The 19,782-nt window shown below is 53.6% G+C and overlaps 1 protein-coding gene across 2 annotated transcripts in view; it reads right to left on the reverse strand.

The window, feature by feature from the left end:
• Positions 1 to 19,782, reverse strand: part of IGSF3 (immunoglobulin superfamily member 3) — a 71,623-nt gene that overhangs the window by 23,959 nt on the left and 27,882 nt on the right. Inside the window, exons 2-5 of one of the 2 annotated variants that reach the window (XM_037378029.1) lie at positions 12,068 to 12,478; positions 10,821 to 11,210; positions 8,747 to 9,148; positions 4,827 to 5,231 (exon numbers count right to left, since the gene is read on the reverse strand). In XM_037378029.1, the coding sequence (XP_037233926.1) occupies positions 4,827 to 5,231; positions 8,747 to 9,148; positions 10,821 to 11,210; positions 12,068 to 12,478 (1,608 nt within the window). The remainder of the gene's footprint in view (positions 1 to 4,826; positions 5,232 to 8,746; positions 9,149 to 10,820; positions 11,211 to 12,067; positions 12,479 to 19,782) is intronic. The other variant, XM_037378030.1, reaches the window with a different exon arrangement.

Genomic DNA, 19,782 nt, shown 5'->3' on the forward strand with positions numbered 1-19,782 from the left:
TAATAAACCAAACTTTACCAAGCATCCCCTGGAGAACCCCTGGAAGCTAATTAATGCTCTAATGAAGAGCCTGACTGCCTTGTTTGCTCGACAGCTCCCAGGTCAATCAATCTGCCGTAGCCCAGCTTGCGAAAAAGCAGCAAGGAGCCCAGCACCCCTGGCGTCTGCTCAGTTATCATCCCCCGCCGCCCCTCCCCATCCCTCCTCCCATGTTCATTACTGTCAAAAACCAGGCAGCAAGAGGGCAGATTTACAGAGGCGATTGCAGCTTCTCCCCATGCACCTGCTCCAGTGCTAGTCACGAAGGAACTGGCCAAGGGACAGTGCAAGGCTGGAGGGGCAGGCAGAGCGCAGGGGCACGGGGAGGGGGGTACGCTGCAGGTTGGGATGGACAGGTCTGTGCCTGAGCATGAAAGGTGGGGGGTGTGCTCAGCAGGGGATTGCTACAACCTCCTGCTTGTGCGAAGCTCTACTTTTTTATTCTGCTGTTGCCAGAGACCTCCCAGCACTCAGGCCTCAGGCCCTCTCAAAGCTCTGCTGAATCACTCACTTGTGCTGCAGGGGAAAGGTAAGTGCGGTAATGCACACGAGGACAATGGCAATTTAATGCACCAGCACAAACCTGCTCAGGCCTCCTCGCTGCAAGAGTCCTATCCAGATGTCCTAACCTGCCCAGTCTGCAGCGCAGGCCCCATCATCCCCGTGCCGCCACGGACTGTCTGCTGCCCTTGTCTGAGTCCCGCAGGCTGCACAGACACGTGCTGCTCCCAGACAGCACTTCCCGCCTCGGCTGCTCCGTCCTGAAAACCTGGCAGGGAGAAGCAAGATGCAAGGAGGGGCTGGGAACAGAGCCTGCCTGACAGCCCTTGGGTCTCCCCCTGACCCACATGCATCTATCTATCACCCTCCTCCCTTGGGCAGGACGCGGAGCACAGGCACCGTTCCCCCTCCATGCTGTGGGAGAAAGGGGGCAGAGATCAGTGAGGGGTACTGCTCAGCTGGTGTCCTCACACAGAGAGCTCAGCCCAAATCCAAATGCTTCCAGGGTCACCTGGATTCAAAAGGAACCACCTGCACCTCTACCTCCCATAAAACCTGAGAGATCAACAAGTGCCAGGGAGTCACCAAACCTGTCCCCTCCAAGGGGACATCTGTCCTGACTGATCTCTTGCAGACCAGCCCAGTAAAGCTTGCACGGAGGATGCTCTTCCCCACCTGGAAAAGGGCAAGTGTGCAAAGGGCAGGGCAACGTCTCTAGAAGCAAACACAATGGTGAAGCCTTGGGGGAAAGGAAGGGTGAGCCTCAGCTTTCAGGGATGAAAAAATCGGGGTGTCAGAGGCAGGCCAGGTACCGCAGCAGAAAGGGAGCCCCAAACACACGGATGTGGGCAGGAAGAAACCTCCACCTTGCAGCTGGGGCTCGCTCCAAGCTCAGCCTGCGCTCCTGTGTGTGGTCTCCCGCCAGCTTTGGCTTCAGGGAAGCAGCTGGCATGAACGGAGCCGTACTTTCATCGTTCCTCCCCCTCTGCTGCAACATGAGCTCACTGAGAAAGAAACAACACGCAGCTCAAAAGTCAAAAGGAGAACGCTGCGTTGTAAGGACATGAAACAGCCCCAGACAATCTAGCCAGGCTGGTCCACAATCCTGCCCTTTGGACCCCCACACCAGCCGGGACTTCTGCCCCAGGCTCCAGAAGTTGGAACCCAGCGCTTGCCCTACAGCAGTGCAGGTCTCACTCCCCGCAAAGCACACACGAGGGGCTGCGTGTCCCTGCCTGTGCACAACCCTCCCTCTGCTTTGCAACCCAAGGCGTGCAGGCTTGCATGACACCAAAGGGCAGGCCACGAAAGGGAGCTCCAGATCCTACTGCTGCTGCTGGTGAGGTTTCACGCACCAGCAGGTGATGAACACCGGTGCCCTCGTGATATGTAAATTCTCTATCAGCTCTCACGCAGCCAGCACCCTTTGTAGGGCTCTTCCTCACACTGCCAGTCTGTATAACGGCTTCAAGCCCAAGAGGTCGGGAATGTCACACCCAACGGCCAAATCTGGCTCCAGATGCCAAGCAGGACACTTGTGCCATCCTGCTTACAGACCCTGTATTCAGAGCTGAGTTAATGCTGCCGCCTCATTTGCTCCCTTCTTCAGGAGCCGTGTGTTTCATTTCTCAAATACCGCTTGTTTCTTCCTGGTAGTAGGAAAGGACCGGAGTGTTTCAAGCTGCTGCTGTTTCCTCACCATTACCTGTTGGCCATGAAACAGCCGCAGGGGAAATGACTTCGCAGCCACATTAACACACGCAGTGCAAACCCAGCGCTGCCACCTCTGCAGTTACCACCCAGCACCGATGACATCTACGAACACTACCCACTGCAGGACTGCCAAGGAGAGCCAGCCTGAGCACCGCATCCGCAAACCAGCACACCAGGAGAAGCTTCAGCACCCTGTTCCTTGAGGATGTGGGATTTCACAAAGCCAAGAGGCTAGTGAAGCAATCAGGCAACCGCTATTTTACCTTTCTCACCTGAACACACTTTAAAGGCTGACTTGTATCAACTGCCACATCTGCACCTGGAACCTGCCGAATGGAAAGGTCGCTCTGACGAACAGGGAGCAGAGGTTTAAGAGGAAACTAGAATCCCAGCGTTAACGTCCAAGCTGGAAACACATGCTGGCTCAATTTGCCAAAAGACCTTCAGACAAGCCTTTACAGCGTCCCTCAGTGGATCGGTAGTGGAGATAGTTCACCCCAAACACACTGGCATATGGATGAGAAAGCTGGGACTAAGATACCCAACAGCAGCCCAAAGGCATCTCAGATTAAGGTGATGACAGAGACACTGAATTAGACCGACAGCACTCTCAGGTGTTCAATCCTTTTGAAGAAGCCCTGGATATTCATCTGAAAACCAGCCCCTGCTTCACCAGCACAGGTCTGACTGGGCAGGCTCTAGGATATTCATTCAGAGGTGTCCAAGGAAGGTGCCTCCCACGTCATCCTGGATCCTCTCTGGAAATCATCATGAAATTATCCAGCCAAAGACCCAGCAAGGATGTGACGTGACCCTCTGCAGCCTGCAACACCAGAGAGAACCACAGCAGTCACTGGTGTGACTGCTGGCATTGCATTTGTGGAGAACATCAACCACCTGCTCTCAGAGGCTGCCTTGGACACGGAGACAAAGCACAGAGAGTGTGCAACCATGGCACTGGGGACGCTCTGTGAAGTCCCTCTCTTCTCTTCCACCTCCCTTTGTAAGCCATAAAACCAGAAACATTATGCAAGGCTCATTGGACTGACAGCTAAGATTTGTGTAGCAGTAGTTTTGTCGAGCAGCAGGGGGATAGGGAGAGGTAAAAACCATGGAGACCTAGATGACTTGTTCTGTTAAGGCATCACTTGATGGTTACTGCTCCAGTAAAGAAGAACTGGCTGCCAGAGCACAGTTTACATGTCCTTTGAATGTCCTCCTTGCCACCCTGAGCTATGACAAAGAGGGTCTCTTCTGGAAGCTGTTACCAAGGATTTCTTTCTCTCCCCCTCACACATGTATGCATGCACAGAGATGTGCCATGAAGAAGCATGTTACTCCAGGGACCATATCCAGTCAACGCTGCCTCCTAGGGAAATAAGCTAAAATGATGAACATCACAAAGCTGACCTTGCCAGCAGTAAAACACGTATCACAAGGCAGGATAATCAAGATAAATGGCAAAGATTAACCTGGAGATGAAGGCAAGGAATGAGAGACGGAAGAAAGATGACGGAGAACTCATGAGGCACCTGAAAGTCACAGAATCCCCCGACTTTTCTAAACGCATACTAAGGGTTGGGGAAGGTGGAGGGGAGTATGAAAAGGGCCACCGAGGGGAAAAGCACAAAGCCTAAGCCAGAAGAAAGACCTTAGGAAGCAGTTCCTCTGCACGGGAACATGAAGGGAGGACTACCAAACCGCATGGACCTGAGCCAAGAGTCCTGAAGGTGCTAAAAGCCTCGCTCCACACATCAACTCCAGCCCTAAGGCAGAGACAGCAATGGACCGTTCAGCTCAGCGATGGCCCAAGCTGCCCTGACTGCAGACGTATCTTCGCACCCTTTGTGGACAATAGAAGGCACCACCAAAGTATCAGTGCTAAGACCCAGCTCTCTCCACCGGCTGCACAGGGAGAATAAGCACGTTGTAGGTTTTCTGACTCTCGCTGCCAAGCCAGGCGTTTGTTGCCCAGCTGTTGCACACTCTGTGTGGGCACCCACGGCCTCGGTGACTTCCCGCTGCAAAGGGCTCGGTTTCTAGCGGGGATGAAAGTCACGCTCTGTGATCGCCAGCTGCTTTTGAAGATGCCTCCAGCAGAGCGAGAGATGCAGCCAGTTACCAGACAAGAGCTGCGGCACCTCACATGGCACAGACGCACATGCAGGCTTTGGTGGGAGCATGTCTCTCTTCCTTGACCCTGTTTGCCCCATCCCTCTCCCCTCCTTCCCAGGTTAGTCTGCTCTGATGAATGGAGCCATCAATCTCAAAGCTGCCTCCATCTCACAGGAACAGTCCAGAAACTGGACCGAGCTTCAGTCACCTCACTTCCCAGAAGAAAGCCCCATGGCCAACATACAAGGAACAAAGAGAGGACCCGGTTCCCCAGAGGTGGATAAGGGAGCTCCAACACATCTGCGGGCAAAGAGCCGAGCAGTTCCACCTGTACAAGTGTGAGACACCAGTTGCAGCCATGAGAGGGGTCCTCACTCCAGACAGACCACTGCAGCACTGGTAAATACCCCATCCCCATGACACACCCCCAGCCCCTCTCCTGTGCTCTTGGCACTCACCTGGCCGCAGGACCCTGATTTCCAGCAGGTTGGAGGTCCTGTCTGCCAGCCGCGTCCAGCTGCTGTTGTAGTTCTTCCTCCAGAGCTCAGCCACGCACTGGTACTTGCCAGCCTCCGTGTCACTCGCCCTGCTGATGCTCAGGCGCACGTTGTTGCTGGACTCAGCCTTCTCGATGGCAGTGCGGGTCCGGAAACCCGCATACCTGTCACCCCACTGGACCCCGCCATCACGCGTGAAGGTGACCAGGTCATGAAACTCTGTGCTGCCTGCTGGCTGGAAACGCCACGTTACAGACACGGGTACCCATGATGGGTAGTGGGGCTTGATGATGCACTGGAGGTCAAAGGACTCGTTGTAGGTCACCCCAGGGGTGCGGGAGATAGCTGTGACAGCAAAGCCGGCCTCTGTGGAAAGAGAGAAGAGGGCTTTAAGAGACACCTGCCTAGTGAGTCCAGGCTGTTGGCACACAAAAACTAGAGTGTGGTCACCCAGTCGTGGGCATGGAGTAATCAGCCGCTTGCATTGTGCCGGCTCCTCATTTGCAATTGCAAAGCGGCACGAAAAGCAGCAGCAAAAACACACTTGGGTGTGTTCTGCCCAGACAAGCCAGATCTTTTAAACCCAGAGGGTGAGCAGCCAGCCTCTGCAGGCTGCCACAGCCCCGGACGAAAACGTGGCAGCGCAGCAGCAAGGGAGCAGCACCAGGCACTGCAGCTACCCAGCATCAGCCTGACAGCTTGCAGACCCCGCAGTCCACATCCACCCCTCAGGCAGGGGGTGCCCCCCCCATTCCCCACACCCAGCCTGCGGCTGGTTGCGGCAGGTGAAGGGAAGATGAGGACAGTAACAAGCAGCAGCCTTCGTTCATGCATCGGAGAGCTGGCAGTGGTTACAAATCCCCAGGATGGAGGCAACTAAAAAAGAAACAGGTTGCTCTTGTTCTTCACACAGCATGGCTTTTGTTCTCTTCCAGATCACAGCTCCAGGACAGCTTTAGGCAGTTATCCTTTAGGCTGTACGGCACTCTAAGCCAGTCAATACGTTTTGACTTGTCTACCCCCGGCACCTTGTTTAGGGGACTTTAAAACCAGCAGTCTATTAGTAATTCAAAAGTAACGTTCTGCGCTGCAGAAAGAAGTATTTTCCTCTCTTGTAATCACTTCAGCGCAGCCAGCAGATTTAGCAGGGACCTCATTTTCTACCAGGAACCTCCCCAAGAAGCGCTCCTTTCTCAGGAGGCTCCGTGGGGTGCCCCACGCCGGCTGGCAGCTCTCCTCCCTCCCCCTTCAGTGCCAACCACCCCAGCACCTGGCGCGGCTGCTGCTGCTGGACGAGAGCCCTGCCAGTGCCCAGTAGAAAGAGGAATGTCTTCTGGATCAGCACAGAGCTTCAGCCTGCCACTGGCTCGAAATTACAGTTTGGGAGACGAGCCGGGAGCTCCCTGCAACCCGCAGAGCTGCTGCACGGACACTGCTGGATCCGCCTGCTTCCAGCAAGCGCCTCTGCAGCCCCACGGCGTCACCGTGCCAGAGCTCCAGGACATGTCACTACTGAGAAAACAGGTCAATCTTTGGGATTAAAGACTCTTGTGACATGTTCAGTGATTACCCAGGAGAAGAGAGTGAGACCCAGGCTGTCTCCCCTGCAGGACTGCTGCATCTCATCCCCACATAAGCCCTTACCTTCAGAGCCAGCAGCAGCCCTCCTGTCCTGGCCAGCATGTTACTGGGCCCAGCTCAGAGCATCACTGAGCCAGCGACGGCCCTAGAAAGCCAACTTAATTCCACCAAGACCAGCTGACTTCTTAAAAGTTGAATCTCCAGTTGCCCTGGGCAAGGAAGCTTCCCGAAGGGATTTCTCTTGACTGCCATACAAAAGCCAGGTGTGCTTCTCATGTCCTCAACTCAACCAACATGGTCATGGCACTCAGGTTAACACACAAAGGCCATGCTTCCTTCAGGACTTGGTACAAAAGGAGAGAAGCCACGCATAAAGGGGGCAGATTTGCTGCAGGACCTCCTTACAAGAACGCAGCAGCCCCCCATCTCACCCTGCCTGCCCACTCCTTCCCCCAGCCAGCCAAGAACTAAGTCCCTGCCAGGCACTTGAGATCCTCAAAAGTTCAGGGACATCTGGTCTCATCCAACGTCACATCGCTCTCCTGGCTATTGCTTCTGAACCACCCTGTGGACAGATTTATGGGTTTAAACATCATTTGTGCTGGTACAGCTAAAGAGTTTCTTACCCTGGCAGACTAGTAAACGATTAGACCTTAACTTGAAGTGTGAGTGTCACTAAATTTACTGCATTTTTTTTTTACTAGCAATTTCTGTAGCCATAAACCTCTCTTGCTCCTTCTTAGCACCTTCCATTTGAGTTTCTCAGGGCACTTCAAAACCACTGCGCTGAACAAAAAATACCAGATTCAGCAGCAACGAAACAATACTCAACATTTTCTCCCCTAAATTTTCATAAGCTACTGCAGCTTTGCTAGTTATAGGAAGAGGACCTAGGAATTTCTTAGGACTTGACAGAACATGTTCAATCGCTGGAGATTTCTCTGGGACAAGGAGCAGAGGAGCAGGGACAACTACCTTTCCATCACATCTTCTAGAACTGCTGCTGGGCAATTCTGAGCATCTTACAAATTTTAACAAGAGCAAAAGTGATACATTTTAAAATCTCAGCACTCAATCTCAACACTTCTACAAGTGGCCGAGTAGAGAGAAGGGCCAATACATAAACTTACGGCAGGACAAATGCTGCTGACCTCAGAAGGAAGGTGCCATTAAAACCAGGTAAGTATCTGCCTTTAGTTCTTTACAAACTAATGTCCCTATGTGCTTTCGGAAGCTATATAGCAAAGATTTCTAGCTCCAGACAGAACAGCCTCTGAAAGGTCCAAAGTGAAGGGGAGGAAAGGAGGAAAAAAGCAAGATTCTAATCAGAATACGATACAGCTTTGAAGTCTGGTCTCTCACACATCTTGCCAAAGCTTAAGTTTAATACTGCAGGGAACCAAAAAAACCTCACCAACCGAAATTCTTATCTCAACCTTTCAACAGAGCTCCCAGATTGTTTATAGCGCTGGCATTCTGCAAATCAGTAGCCTCACAGGAGCAGACATCCCTTCTTCAGTCTTCTGCAGAGCGCTCTGGAAACGAGTCCAGGGCTTAATACAGCAAGGCCTGAGCGGGACCAAAGCAATTCACAATCTGTGCAAAATCCCTAATGCCCTACCCGCCCTCTCCTAAACTGACGTGGTTGCACTGTGTTTGGAATGGAGGAGCCCCTCGGCAGAGCACAGTACCAATGATCCCGGGAGCTGGTTCGGCTTGGGCATGGACAACATTGTGATTGCAGGCCAGCAGCTCAGTGCCTCCCTGCAGAAGCTATGAGGACCGTTCCTGATCCATGTCTTCCGCAGGCTTCTGTCGCCGTCAAGAGATGCTAGTCATTTCTGGTGGCTGGGCCAACAGATGCCCAGCTTTTTGCTCTCCTGGCCTGGCGAGTGGAGGTAAGGTTTACCCAGGGCAGACAGCGAGGCTTCAGTGCCCACAGGCTGCTGATGGAGCACCACCACTGCACTGCTCACCAGTGCTGGGGGGACACGTCATGGGACTGGCAGCCTCTCTCCTCAGAAGGACGCTGGAAGCACTGCCCCTCTCCTTAGCCACCCCCTGCCCTGCTCCTGCCACAGCCACCCCTCAGACTTTGCCCCCACACACAACGGGGCACGCAGGAGTTTTGCACCAACCTACCAGCAGCTGCGGGTGGGCTGCCAGGGATCTCCACTTGGCCAGCAAGCAAGGGCTGGAGTGCGGAGAGCAGCCCCAGTTATTCGCAGGTGACCTTCTGAAGGGGGGGCTGGCCACAGAGGGAGCACGGCCCCGTGGCCCCCTGCGCCTCAAGTACTCACCTAGAGCAGTGATGGACACCGGGGTGCCCGCGTGCCGCTCCCCAACCATCTGCCACTCCCCATCCAGAGTCCGCGTCCACTCGGCCACCCGGCACTCGTAGTGGCCCTCGTCTGCCTTGACGCTGTTGAAGATCTCCAGGGTGAAGGAGCCGGGACGGACCTGCTCCACCTGGATGCCCCCGTAGCTGCTGCGCTCAGCGTACGAGGGGCCTGGTTGCAGGGTGCCCTCCCGATCCAGACGCACGATTTCGCTGCGCCGGTTCAGCTTGTCCACCAGCTGCCAGGTGACGGAGAGGCGGCTTTGGGGCCCAAAGCCCGAGCGTATGTTGCAGCCAAAGCGCAGGCTCTCTCCCTCCAAGACATTGCTGGCATTGTTGATAATCTCCAAGGAGATGCTGGTCTCTAAGGAGAGAAACGCATACACACAGGGGAGATGACACACACTTGCCACTTCTTGGTCTGCAAGAAGGACGCTGCCGGCCAGAGAGGCTTTCTACCAGGTGCAGGAAACTGCCCACGCATTTGGGTCCAGGCACGTCTTAACCTCATGCATGACCACATCCAAAAACAGCTTTGTGGGCAGCGAGCTGCTCCTGGTGACTTGCACACTCAAATCAGGCGTAGGCCAAAGCTGGGAGAAATCTCTCTGCCTACGGCTCACGAGACATTGCTGCATCTTCTGGTCGCAGGTCCGGGATGGGATCTCAGCAAAACTTGAGGGAATTTGTGTTGCTACAACATCAACCACATGCAACTGGCTCTGCCAAAAAAAAAAGCTTCCAGCTCCCTGGGCTTTTCAATGCACGTCATCCTGATCACCATCTTGCCACGTCTATTCCTACAACAGCTTTTGGGAGAAGCTCTCCCCAACTCCCATCGCTAATGACACTAGAGGTAGCTATCAAATTCTGGTAACATCAAAAAACCCACGGTATCCTGAGCTTCCCAGAGGTGTACGGCTTTACAGCTGTCTTTTCAGATATACTGAGCGCTCGTTACTCTTGCTTTCTTTTGTCAGTGTTATGGACGCTTAGCACCCTTTAAAAACCATCACATTTGTTCCTAGAGCTGGTGATTTATCAAACGGCAAGAACGAAATCTGTCTGCAAGGTGGCTGTGCCTAAAAGTACTACATTTTAGGCATTTGTCAAACGCAAAAATTTTAGCTAGAGTAATTTTCAAAGCCAAACAAATGAGACCAAATATTAGTAGGAGAGAAAAGAAACAGAATTTCTTTTGAAGAAATGAGGAGGGGAAAAAAGAGCTAGAGGAAAGGGCTGCGTCTTCCTACAAACCTAAGAGACAGCAGACATCGCACAAAATCCTCTCGCAGCTACCCTCTGCTTAGTCACAGCCCACTGCCAGGCTAGCCTGGGCAACGCGTGCATGGCTCACCATGCCACAGCGACCCGAGCTCCAGAGAACAAAACAAGGAAGGAGTCCTCCCAACCTGTTATTTCTGTATTTGTCATGTTTGCCTGACAAACATAAAAGGCATTCAGGCGAGCCTCCAGCAGGGTTGTTTTCACCAGGGTTGGCAGACACACAGTGACCGTGACAGAGCTGCAAGCTGAGGAGCAACCCGGGGCTCGAGAAGCACATGAACCCTGGCTTCTCCCAGGACAGCCCTCACGCAGTACAGCTCAACAACAGCCACTCAACGGCAGGACCCTAGCAGCTCTTTGGATAAACCAAGGCCAAGCTGGTCTCCCCATCATGTCTGCCGAGTACTTTAGAGCACCCAGCTCCCCGCAGAGCAGGGCGAGGAGAGAGGTGTGAGGAGCAAGTCAGAGGCTGTCACGTGCACCTTCAGCTCAAGGACGAAACCGCCAGCTTGGTGTCATTACCAAGGTGGGTGCGTGTTTCCCCGCACATAACCCTCCTTCTCTATCATCCCCTTCCCATTTTAAAAAAATAAAATAAATCTTTCCACTTGGGATTTCAAGCCTCCACAGCATGCAAACTCTTATCCTCCCTCTTCCCCACTGCCAAAATCTGGGTACGTCACGGCCTCACCAGCTAGCTGCCCAGTAGAGCAATGGCCCCAGGAGGGGATGGACAAGTCTCTACTTACTGAGTGGCAGGACAGCGATGGGGATGTTTTTCGGTCGCTTGCTCTCCTTGTCGATGAAATCCCCCGTCACGGTCTTCTCCCGCTCTGTCACCCTGCAGTTGTACTTGCCACTGTCCTCAAGGCGGAGGCGGTAAATCTTCAGCACAAAAACGTTATCGCTTTCTTTGGCTACCTTGAGCTGGCCCAGGGCCTCACGCTGGGCAAACTCGTTGTTGAGCACCGGCACAGCATTGGGTCCCAGGCTGGCAATGAGGGAGCTGTTGAAGGCCCAGGAGATGGAGAAGTAGCGGTCAGGGACATTCTGCGCCTCCAGGATGCACCGGAACTCCACCGGCTCACCCACGATGTACGTCCGCTTCTCCGTCTCCAGCCGGACACTGAAATCCTTATCTGGGGAGAGACACACCAACTCACATCAGCATGGCAAAGCCCAGCAGAAGACTCGGCAAGCTCATGTGAGGTATTTACAGCTTGCTACCTCCTGCACGGCCGACAACCCTCAGACACGCACATCTGCAGATGAAGGGGTTCGGGGCTTGGTTTTGCTGTGCTTTTGCTTTTTGTTAGGGGCTTTGTTTTTGGCTGTGCTGCAGGAGAGGCAGCTTGCTGCCCAGCACGCAAGAGCTGCCCCGGTCCTAGAGCTTTCCTTCAGCCTTTGCTCCTGGGAGCAGCTCTACTGTGAGACCAGCATCCAGTGGCACTGTGGGATGAGACCCAACGCCTAGTCCTACTCGCACCCAGCTCAACCAGGGTCAAAAGGCAGGGCCTTGGGGCACATCACAGAGGAAGAAAGAGCTCAGCTGCGTCTTCAGATCCTTAGCAGGAACCTGTGCTTCGGGCTGGGAGAAGGATTTCGATTTGCAAATGGGCCTTGTGCAATACAGCGCTTGCTGAAATTTTTAGTTTTATCTTCTGCCGTGTCACTCTTACCCTCCTCCCTTACCAATATTCTCATTGCCTGTGCTAGCACCAAGCGCTTAAGGTATGTTTTAGCTCCTGTGTCAGCCCCAGACCACTGACCACGTCAAGAGGACAGGGCCTGCCACACAAGCCCCTGCGCTGCCCTGGCATCCCCTGGTTGCTCTTTGCTGACATTGGCTCTGCCCACAGGCAGCGCCTGGGCCCTCCCTTGCCATGCTTCACCCGACCAGCAGCCTCCCAAGCGGGGCACACGGCAAAGCAGGGAGACAAGCCCCAGCCTCCTCCCACCGCCCAGGCAAGCAAGAAGAGGCAGAGAAGACACTGACCGGTGGCTTGCACATTGACGATGGCACCCTGGGAACGCTTGCGGGTCATGGCATACCAAGACTTGTCCGGGTCCTGGATCCACTCTGCTGCCTCACAGTAAAACTCGCCCTGATCCGATGGGTGCAGGTTGTAGATGGTGAGCTTTGAGGTGGTCTCCCCAACTTTGTCCAAGCGAACGTCCCCCGTGGCTTGCCGCTGGGCATAGGCGCTGCCAGCCCGCAAGACAAAGTCGCGGCTGAGGGAGATGATCTCCACGGGCATCTCGCTGCCTCGCTGCCGGTACCAGGCGATGGAGACGTGGCTGTGCTGGGCTGTGCTCTTGGACACCTCACACTTCAGCTCCAGGGAGTCACGCTCCACTTTGTTCAGTGTCTGTGGGACCGCTGTCACTCGCAGCGAGTCAGGGATCACTGCAAAGGGGGACAGAAACACAGCCCCCGTGTTAGCAATGCCAAAATGCTGAGCCTAAAGCCTAGATGCATTAAAGGAGAGCAGGGGGAGAGGTTTCTTTTACGATTGTCATTAATTGTTAAGCATTAGCAAACCCTGTTAAGCTCACATTTAACCTCCCCAAAGGAGGAAAATCATCCCCCAAACCCTTGGCTGGGAAAGACCGCAACCTGCAGTACACACTCCAGCGGTGCGCTTAAATTCCTGCTCTCAACGGCCCCAGTGACTGCACTGGGTTTTCCGTCACGCTGCAGAGCAGCACAGCTTAATACACCCGCTTCCCATCGAGGCAGTTCGTCACGGGTGGGCTCCCCTTCATCCCGCGCCCCGGCAGCATGCTTCGTGACCCTCCTCCTGCCCACATCCTTCAGCCACCCCTGAGCTCTGGCATGGTCTTTGCCCCTCAGTCACCGGTGGGGCCAAGCTAGACATACTTAATTCCTTTAATCTTCCATCATTAAAAAGCCCGGTGATCCAATCCCCCTCTCCTTTGTTTATATCGTTTCATGTTTTAATGAACCCTGCAGGCCAAATGAAGGGGTTTCTGCATTCAGAGGGAAGAGGCTCCTCTGAGGGCAGCAATGCAATTGCAGCCTGGCCAGTGCCTGCCCCCGGGACACAGCCGTGTCAAGGCACCCGGTAATAAAACTGCTGGCTACTTTTCCAGTTGATTAACTAGAGGAAAAGAAGTACAGCTGCTAAAATAAAAGTGCGGCCCCCCAATTCTACTTGACGCTAACAAGCATCTTAATTTTAGCAGGAGGTTCTCCCACCAGAAGACAGACTTTCTTAAAAAGAAGCCTTTCTAGACTTTGCTGTCTCAAGAAACGTCAGGTGAAAAGAAGAATGCAAACCCTCTCCCCAGCTCTGCAGACAAGGCAGCGTTAGTGAGCCTGTTAATGCCTACGGTTTTGCCGCGTACTGGTGGAATATAATTACCATATCTCAGTTCGGTTTCATTGACAGCACTGGAAGATTTGATAAAATTAGCTGAGCTGCCAAAAGCTGCATCTGTTTCATTCAGGCACAGCTACAGAAAGCAATGAGCTGCAGTGAAGACAACCACTGGGATTATTTACGGGAAGAAAAGTCAAAAGCAGAAGAGAGAAAAGAAAAAAGCCAAGAGATAGAGTAAACGAGAGGGAAACCTTCCCGCATCCAGCCTGGATAGGAGCATTTGCTTCTACGACGTGTTCACCACCCAAGGAATTTACTGCCCCTGACAGGGAAAGTACCTGGTAAAGCCGTTTACAGGCTGTTGCCTCCATCCCTGCAGCCATGTCTCCTCCTCCCTCCCTTTCTCTCATGCTCCTCGCTGGGGCTCCCATTCCCTGCTCACCGGCAACAGCCTTTGGCAGACCATGGCCAGGATCCCGCCTTGCTTCACTTTCCCGCTTCCCTCCGACTCCCAAACCAGTGGTGACAGCAACAACTAACCATGCCGGTTCACAATGCCTGCACGGTAAGATTCAAATTTCTCATTTCAAACCCTTCTGCATAATTTCCAGAGCCACGCATGGGCTCTTACAACTTTTCTGACATTATTTGAATAAATTAAACCTGATCATCCCCTTGCTGGAGTTCCTTCCCTGCTGAGCTGCTTCGAAGGCAGAGCGCCCTGCTACACCAGCCTCCACACAGCAGCTTATGGGGTGAACGTGGGTGTCTGTGAAGAAAGTGAACCCATCCTCACCCCCCCGCCCCCAGTCTGAGGGCCCTGTGCACCCACCACTTGCCTGCGTGTCCTCAGCCCTGCTCAGCAGCACAGCTGCGCTCTGGCCAAGAGCTGCTGGCCCCGCAGGACACCAGGTCACACTCGAGGAGGGGACAGGCACTTGGCTTGCTAGCCCCGCTGGAGCTGCCCACTCCCCAGGACTGATGCTGGGAAGCCCATCCGAAGGCTGAGCCTTAAGCGAACGCTTCCCACACATCTCCCCGAGCAGGTTAGAGGCTGGCACAGGCACCGCTTCGTCTGCTGGAACCGTGACTTATTCCCAGGTCATAATCTGGCTGGAGGGTTAGCATCTTTTACACCACATGGGCAAACTATTGCAAAATGCATTCTTGGAGAAAAATCAGGAGGTGGTGGCACGCTGTTAAAGGCTGTAATTTAACTGTGGTAACACCTGACACGCTGTGCTGCATTCCTCTTGCTCTTCTGGTTAAAAAACTCAACCAAAATCCTCCTGGTTAGAGGCATTAGTAAGAACTCTGAGGTTGCACGCAGCCTTGAGGCCACTGCCTTAAATCAGCCTGGCATGGACATACATTCGGTTAGTGTCACCCTCCTAACCAGAAGGACTAGAGACCCACTCACTAAATAAAATCCCAGTTTCCAAAGGATTAGACATTGGGAGGGACAGGCAAGAGCCCGAAGCTGGCTGGGCCAGCGGGAAGGTTCTGCGCTTCGCACCACTGCTCTCACGCTTGGCCAGTGATGCACAAACAACTGTATAGTTGCACTGCAAGATGCACCTTGGGTACCACGTTTGGGGAGCGGGGGAAGCGGGTAGGAGGAAGGAGAAAACGCTGTTCTCAAGAGGCAGCCAAACGTGGCAGCAGGTCACAGCTCATTTCAGAAGCCTGAGCATTTTGTTCTGAGTGCTGTGGAGCACTGGGGACTGCCGCAGCAGGTCTGCAGGGGCTCACACACCAGCCCAAGGCACAGACCTTCCTGGCCTGTGCTGACAAGAGGGCTACAGGCACACCTTAGCCCATCAAGCTGGAGCAGACCAAGCCTGGAAGTCATGGGAGAGAAAAGCAAGGAGGGAACACCGCAAAGGCGCTTGCCAGGGCACAGCACCACACGCAGGGAGGTGCGTTAGCAGAAGAGAAGTTCCTCCCAAGCTAGTCACCCTGCTCAGCCTCCAAAGACACCAGTTTGCTTATCAGGACACGAGTTGCACAGCGCTCAGCTGGGAGCGCTGGCTCTGCTGCCAGCCATCACGCTGCTGAGCTGCCCGCACTCATCCCGCAGCTGCCTGCTGTGGGAAGCACCACGGCTTCTGGGGACACTCTGCAAGCTGAGCTCCACCTGAAACCAAGGGTAAGGTTAGATGGGAGTTACCACTGTGTGAAGGGGAGCAGGGCCGCACCTGAATCAGAGCCAAGAGGGATGCTGCAGCACACGTGTTCAGCCAGCTCCTCCCTGTCTCTCCTCTCTTTTACACGCGCCATCCAGCCTTGCTTCCTCCTTGTCCTCCAACACAAGTCCACCCCTGCAGCTGTCATGACCCCCTGGAGGTGTCAGCAGAACCCTGTGTCTCCAGCATCAAGGTTAGGTTTGGCAGTGAGTGACTGGCCAGGAAGATGAAAAACACTTCCTGAGAGCAAAGCTATTGTGCTACCTCCATCCCTGAACCAGTCCGCTGAGCCTGGTCGCAGCTGACAGCACCGAGCTTGTACTTAGGGCAGAAACAGTAAGTTTCTTAAAGCAGCAAGAAATACATCGTTTCCTATTAGCGCCCAAGCCACAGGCGACTGCAGAGGGCACTGGGACAGGTACTTGGCAGGGGGTGGGCTGCTAAGCACAGGGTGCTCACAACCCCCGCCAAGTTTTGAAAGCTCCTGAGCTATTAAATGTAAATATTACCGCTAGAGGGCGTCAGGAACCCAGCTAGGGAGAGTCCCAGGGCTAGCAGCAGCAGGAGGAGGAGGAGGAGGAGGAGGAGCAGGGAGCCAGGAGATGCTCCCCTCTTGCCACGGCAGTACCAGCGAGCATCCCTCTCCTCAGGAAGCCTGCACACACAGCTCCAGTCAAACCCGCTTCAAATGGACACACACCTCAGCAACACACAATCGACGTGCGCTTGGTGAGCTAATTAAGGCTAACCTCAGGACAGGGAACTGGCCTACAGACTCCCAGAAGACAAGTGGGGAGCAGAGGCTGGAGTTCCCAGGTCTGGACTTGGCACACACCTTCAACAGGCTTTCCTCTGAGCCCCAGGACCAGCTCCATCTCCAGTAGCTCCCAGTACCATGCTGAACTCTCTCCACACGGTCGGATGACCCAGGTGTCTCCCTTTTCCCCATGGTTCGCCCTTAGCTATCCAAAACTCCGACCATCTCCAGGGAATAGGCTATCAAAGCTTTTATGTGCTAGTCACAAACTAGAGAGCTACCAATATTTCACCTACACCCAGGCAAGGCAGCAAACCTGCCGGAGATGCCGTTTCCTTGTTAAGCAATGCAGGAGGAGCATCAGGCTGGGAGCCAGAGGCTCCCTAGCTCAAGCTGGTAAAACACCACTGTGACAATCACTTAGCACCATGACAGCCTTACACTGGAGGCTCTGCAGGAGTAAAACAACTCACACAGGCCACCCAGCACCACGGGACTATCTCAGGGCCACTGTTGGACAAGTAAAACCCACCAACCTCTTCTTCCCTTGGACTTTGTTACAGCTTTTACCCACTGATTTGCTTCAGAGGCACCCTATGGTGCTACCCTGTGCGCCCATACGCCCACTTCGTACTACCTGGACAGAGCTAAGCTTGCCAAGTGTCAAATGTGAACTATCTAGGAAGAACAAACACATGTGTTCCCTACTCCTAGGGAGCTGCTTCTGGCTGAGAAATACTGCTAGGGATTTTTCAGGTGTGAGACTTATGTTTCCACCTGCCCCACGACATCTTGTTGCCCTGCAGGGATCCCAGCTTGGTGCCACGAACCTCCTTCCCCAACCCCTCCGGATGCGTGTGCAAGACAGGAACGAGCTGCTCAAGAGGGACTGCAACGCCAGTGCCACCGGTCCAGAGGTGAGCGCTGGCAGGCACCCAGCGGCACCGTGAATGGCAACGCGGGTGGGAGTGTGAGGCACAGGGATACAGCGTTCCGTCACCATCATCTGCTAACCCTCCTGCAGCCACCTGTGCCATCCCAGGGAGGGAGGGAGGGTCTGCTACCAGAGCCACCCCACTGTCACAGAGAGAGCTGGAAGGGACCTGTCCTCTCCCAGCCACTGCAAGCTCTCAGGGAACCACGCTCCTTGTATCCCTCCCCCACACTGCTATTGATTTCCATTCTTTACAGGATCCAAATTCATGTGCGTGCATGCGGCAGGAGGAAGAGGGTGGTGATAAGGCAGGGAAGATACCCAGACGAGGAGTGTAATCCTCGCAAGCCCTCATGCCTGGCAATTAGCTGTACATGCCGATCCATACGTGCTGCAGCACACCAGACCCCGCTCTTCCTCATCAATCAAAAGCTCACCTAATGCCTTCAGCACAGAGGAAGACACATTCTGTGTTAACGCTACGTAACTGATGAAGACCTTCAAGCATCACCTTTGCAAGCAGACAAAACTGAGCAGATCACGCCACCGGCAGCGTCCTTTTCTTGCCTTATTTTTAAGTCACGACTACAAGGTCTGTGACAGGCAGAGGAAAACTTTGTTCCTGTTGTTGTCGCTTCTAAGTTTCCTCCAGTGCCCAAGGTCCTACCTGACACCAGAAACCGAGGAGGCAAACCTACCAGCCCAAGACCTACTTTCGCTGTGACTCTGTGCGGTCTCTGTGCAAACCTTTTCCCTCTTTTCTTCCTCGCCCACCACTGTATAGCAACAGGTTCCTGGTTCCACGGGAAAAATAGAAAGCAAGTGTTAATAATCTGGTTTGGGGATTACTTTCCTTCAGTAAAGCCCCACCTGCACTGAGAACTAAGGATGGTTAAAGACAGGTTTAAATGAAAAGCAGCTAAAATACTATTAATTAACTAAACTAAAAAGGAAGTCATACACTTTTCTGAATTAAGTCAGGGAATTCACTTCAAGCTCCTGAAGGGATGAGCAGAACTTGTGCTGTGGTCTAAAGAAAAGCAGTCAGAATATACTTTTAATCCTCATGCAAATATTTAAGCCTTATTTTAAATGAGAAGTTGAACTATGTAGTCACTTTGAGCTGCTGCACAATCAAGAAATGCATAGTGAAGCACTAAAGTCACTTGCAATTGTATCACTGCAGCATGCTGTAGTAAAAGCTGGAAAATAAAATATAAAAATAAAATAAAACAACATCCCCAGTTTGCACGTTTGCACCTTTTTAAAAGGGCAGTTTGTCACTGATTCAGCTGCTGGCAGAAGGCAAGAGGGGAGCCGAAGAGCTAAGTAAGATAGCATGACAGTTGTTTCACAGCAGTAGTAATAAATCCTCCGATTACAATAGTATCCTTGTTGGTATATTAACGACTGGCTGGAACAATTATGCCGATAGAAATGCATCTCCCAAAGCAACAGGGTGAGTTCAAGCAGCCAGTGAGAAAGGGCACAGCAAAACCCAAAAGTAACTGCTGTAGAAGAAAGGGGAAAAGAGAATCAGACCGAAGTCGCAAAAACTGGAAATTAGGTCAGCTTTCCAGCTCAGGGCCTGAACTTCTCGCTTGCTGCGGGCTCCGTTAGTCGCACACACAGCCTGCCCCGTGTGCCTGTTCGAGGCTGTCACTACGCTCCCTCCGGGCAGCGGCAGAGGACCCCTGTGCACAGCCTGCTCCTGCTCCATGGTGTGCATCCACGAGCAGCCTCACAGCCAAACCGCATGGGACCCCCAGCCGGATGGGGTGGTCACAAGCCAGTGCGCTCATCCCCAGCACACGGGGCAGCAATGCCCCCCCGCAGCTTCCCAAGCCCCGCACGAACCCACTGGGATGGCAGCAGGCACCCCGAGCAACCCCTTTCCTGTGCACACAGGGCAGGCGTGCAAGGGGAACAGATGCGCTCAGCCCCGACTCCAGTTTGTCCTCGACAGACCCACCGGAGCTACAGCTCTCCCAACTGCTCGCAGTGCTTCAGCTCCACTCGCCCTCTCTTTTCCCCCTGCGCTTTACTGTGGGGCTCCAGCCCCACCAGCACAGTGCTGTTCAGAGCAGTTCTCCCAGCCTCCTCCTGCCAGCGAGTGGCAGATGCTCCTGCAGAACTGCTGGTCCCCTTCCTTCAACTGCCTCAGACGCGCTGAGGTGGGTACTGAGAGCACACTCACACCTGCTGCCCCTATTTCATTGTGTCCCATCACGCCCCTGCCCCCAGCTAAAGCTGCTTTGAGGAGTGGGGGAAGGCAGGCTCCCTCTAACAAGCTCCTTCTCCTCTCTCCACCCACCTCATCCCAAAGCACCCCCAGGAGCATCTGGTTATTAGGACAGCTAATTTAGATGGAGAAGTTCAAATGACCTCATTACAAGAAGGAAAAGAAGAAAAAAAAAAAAAAAAAAGAAAAACCAGGAAGGGATGGCAAAAGGACAAGGCAGCAGTAAGAATCACAATTTGTTCATTAAG

This window comes from Falco rusticolus, chromosome 2 (assembly GCF_015220075.1).
Source record: "Falco rusticolus isolate bFalRus1 chromosome 2, bFalRus1.pri, whole genome shotgun sequence".
Classification (NCBI taxonomy): Eukaryota; Metazoa; Chordata; class Aves; order Falconiformes; family Falconidae; genus Falco; species Falco rusticolus.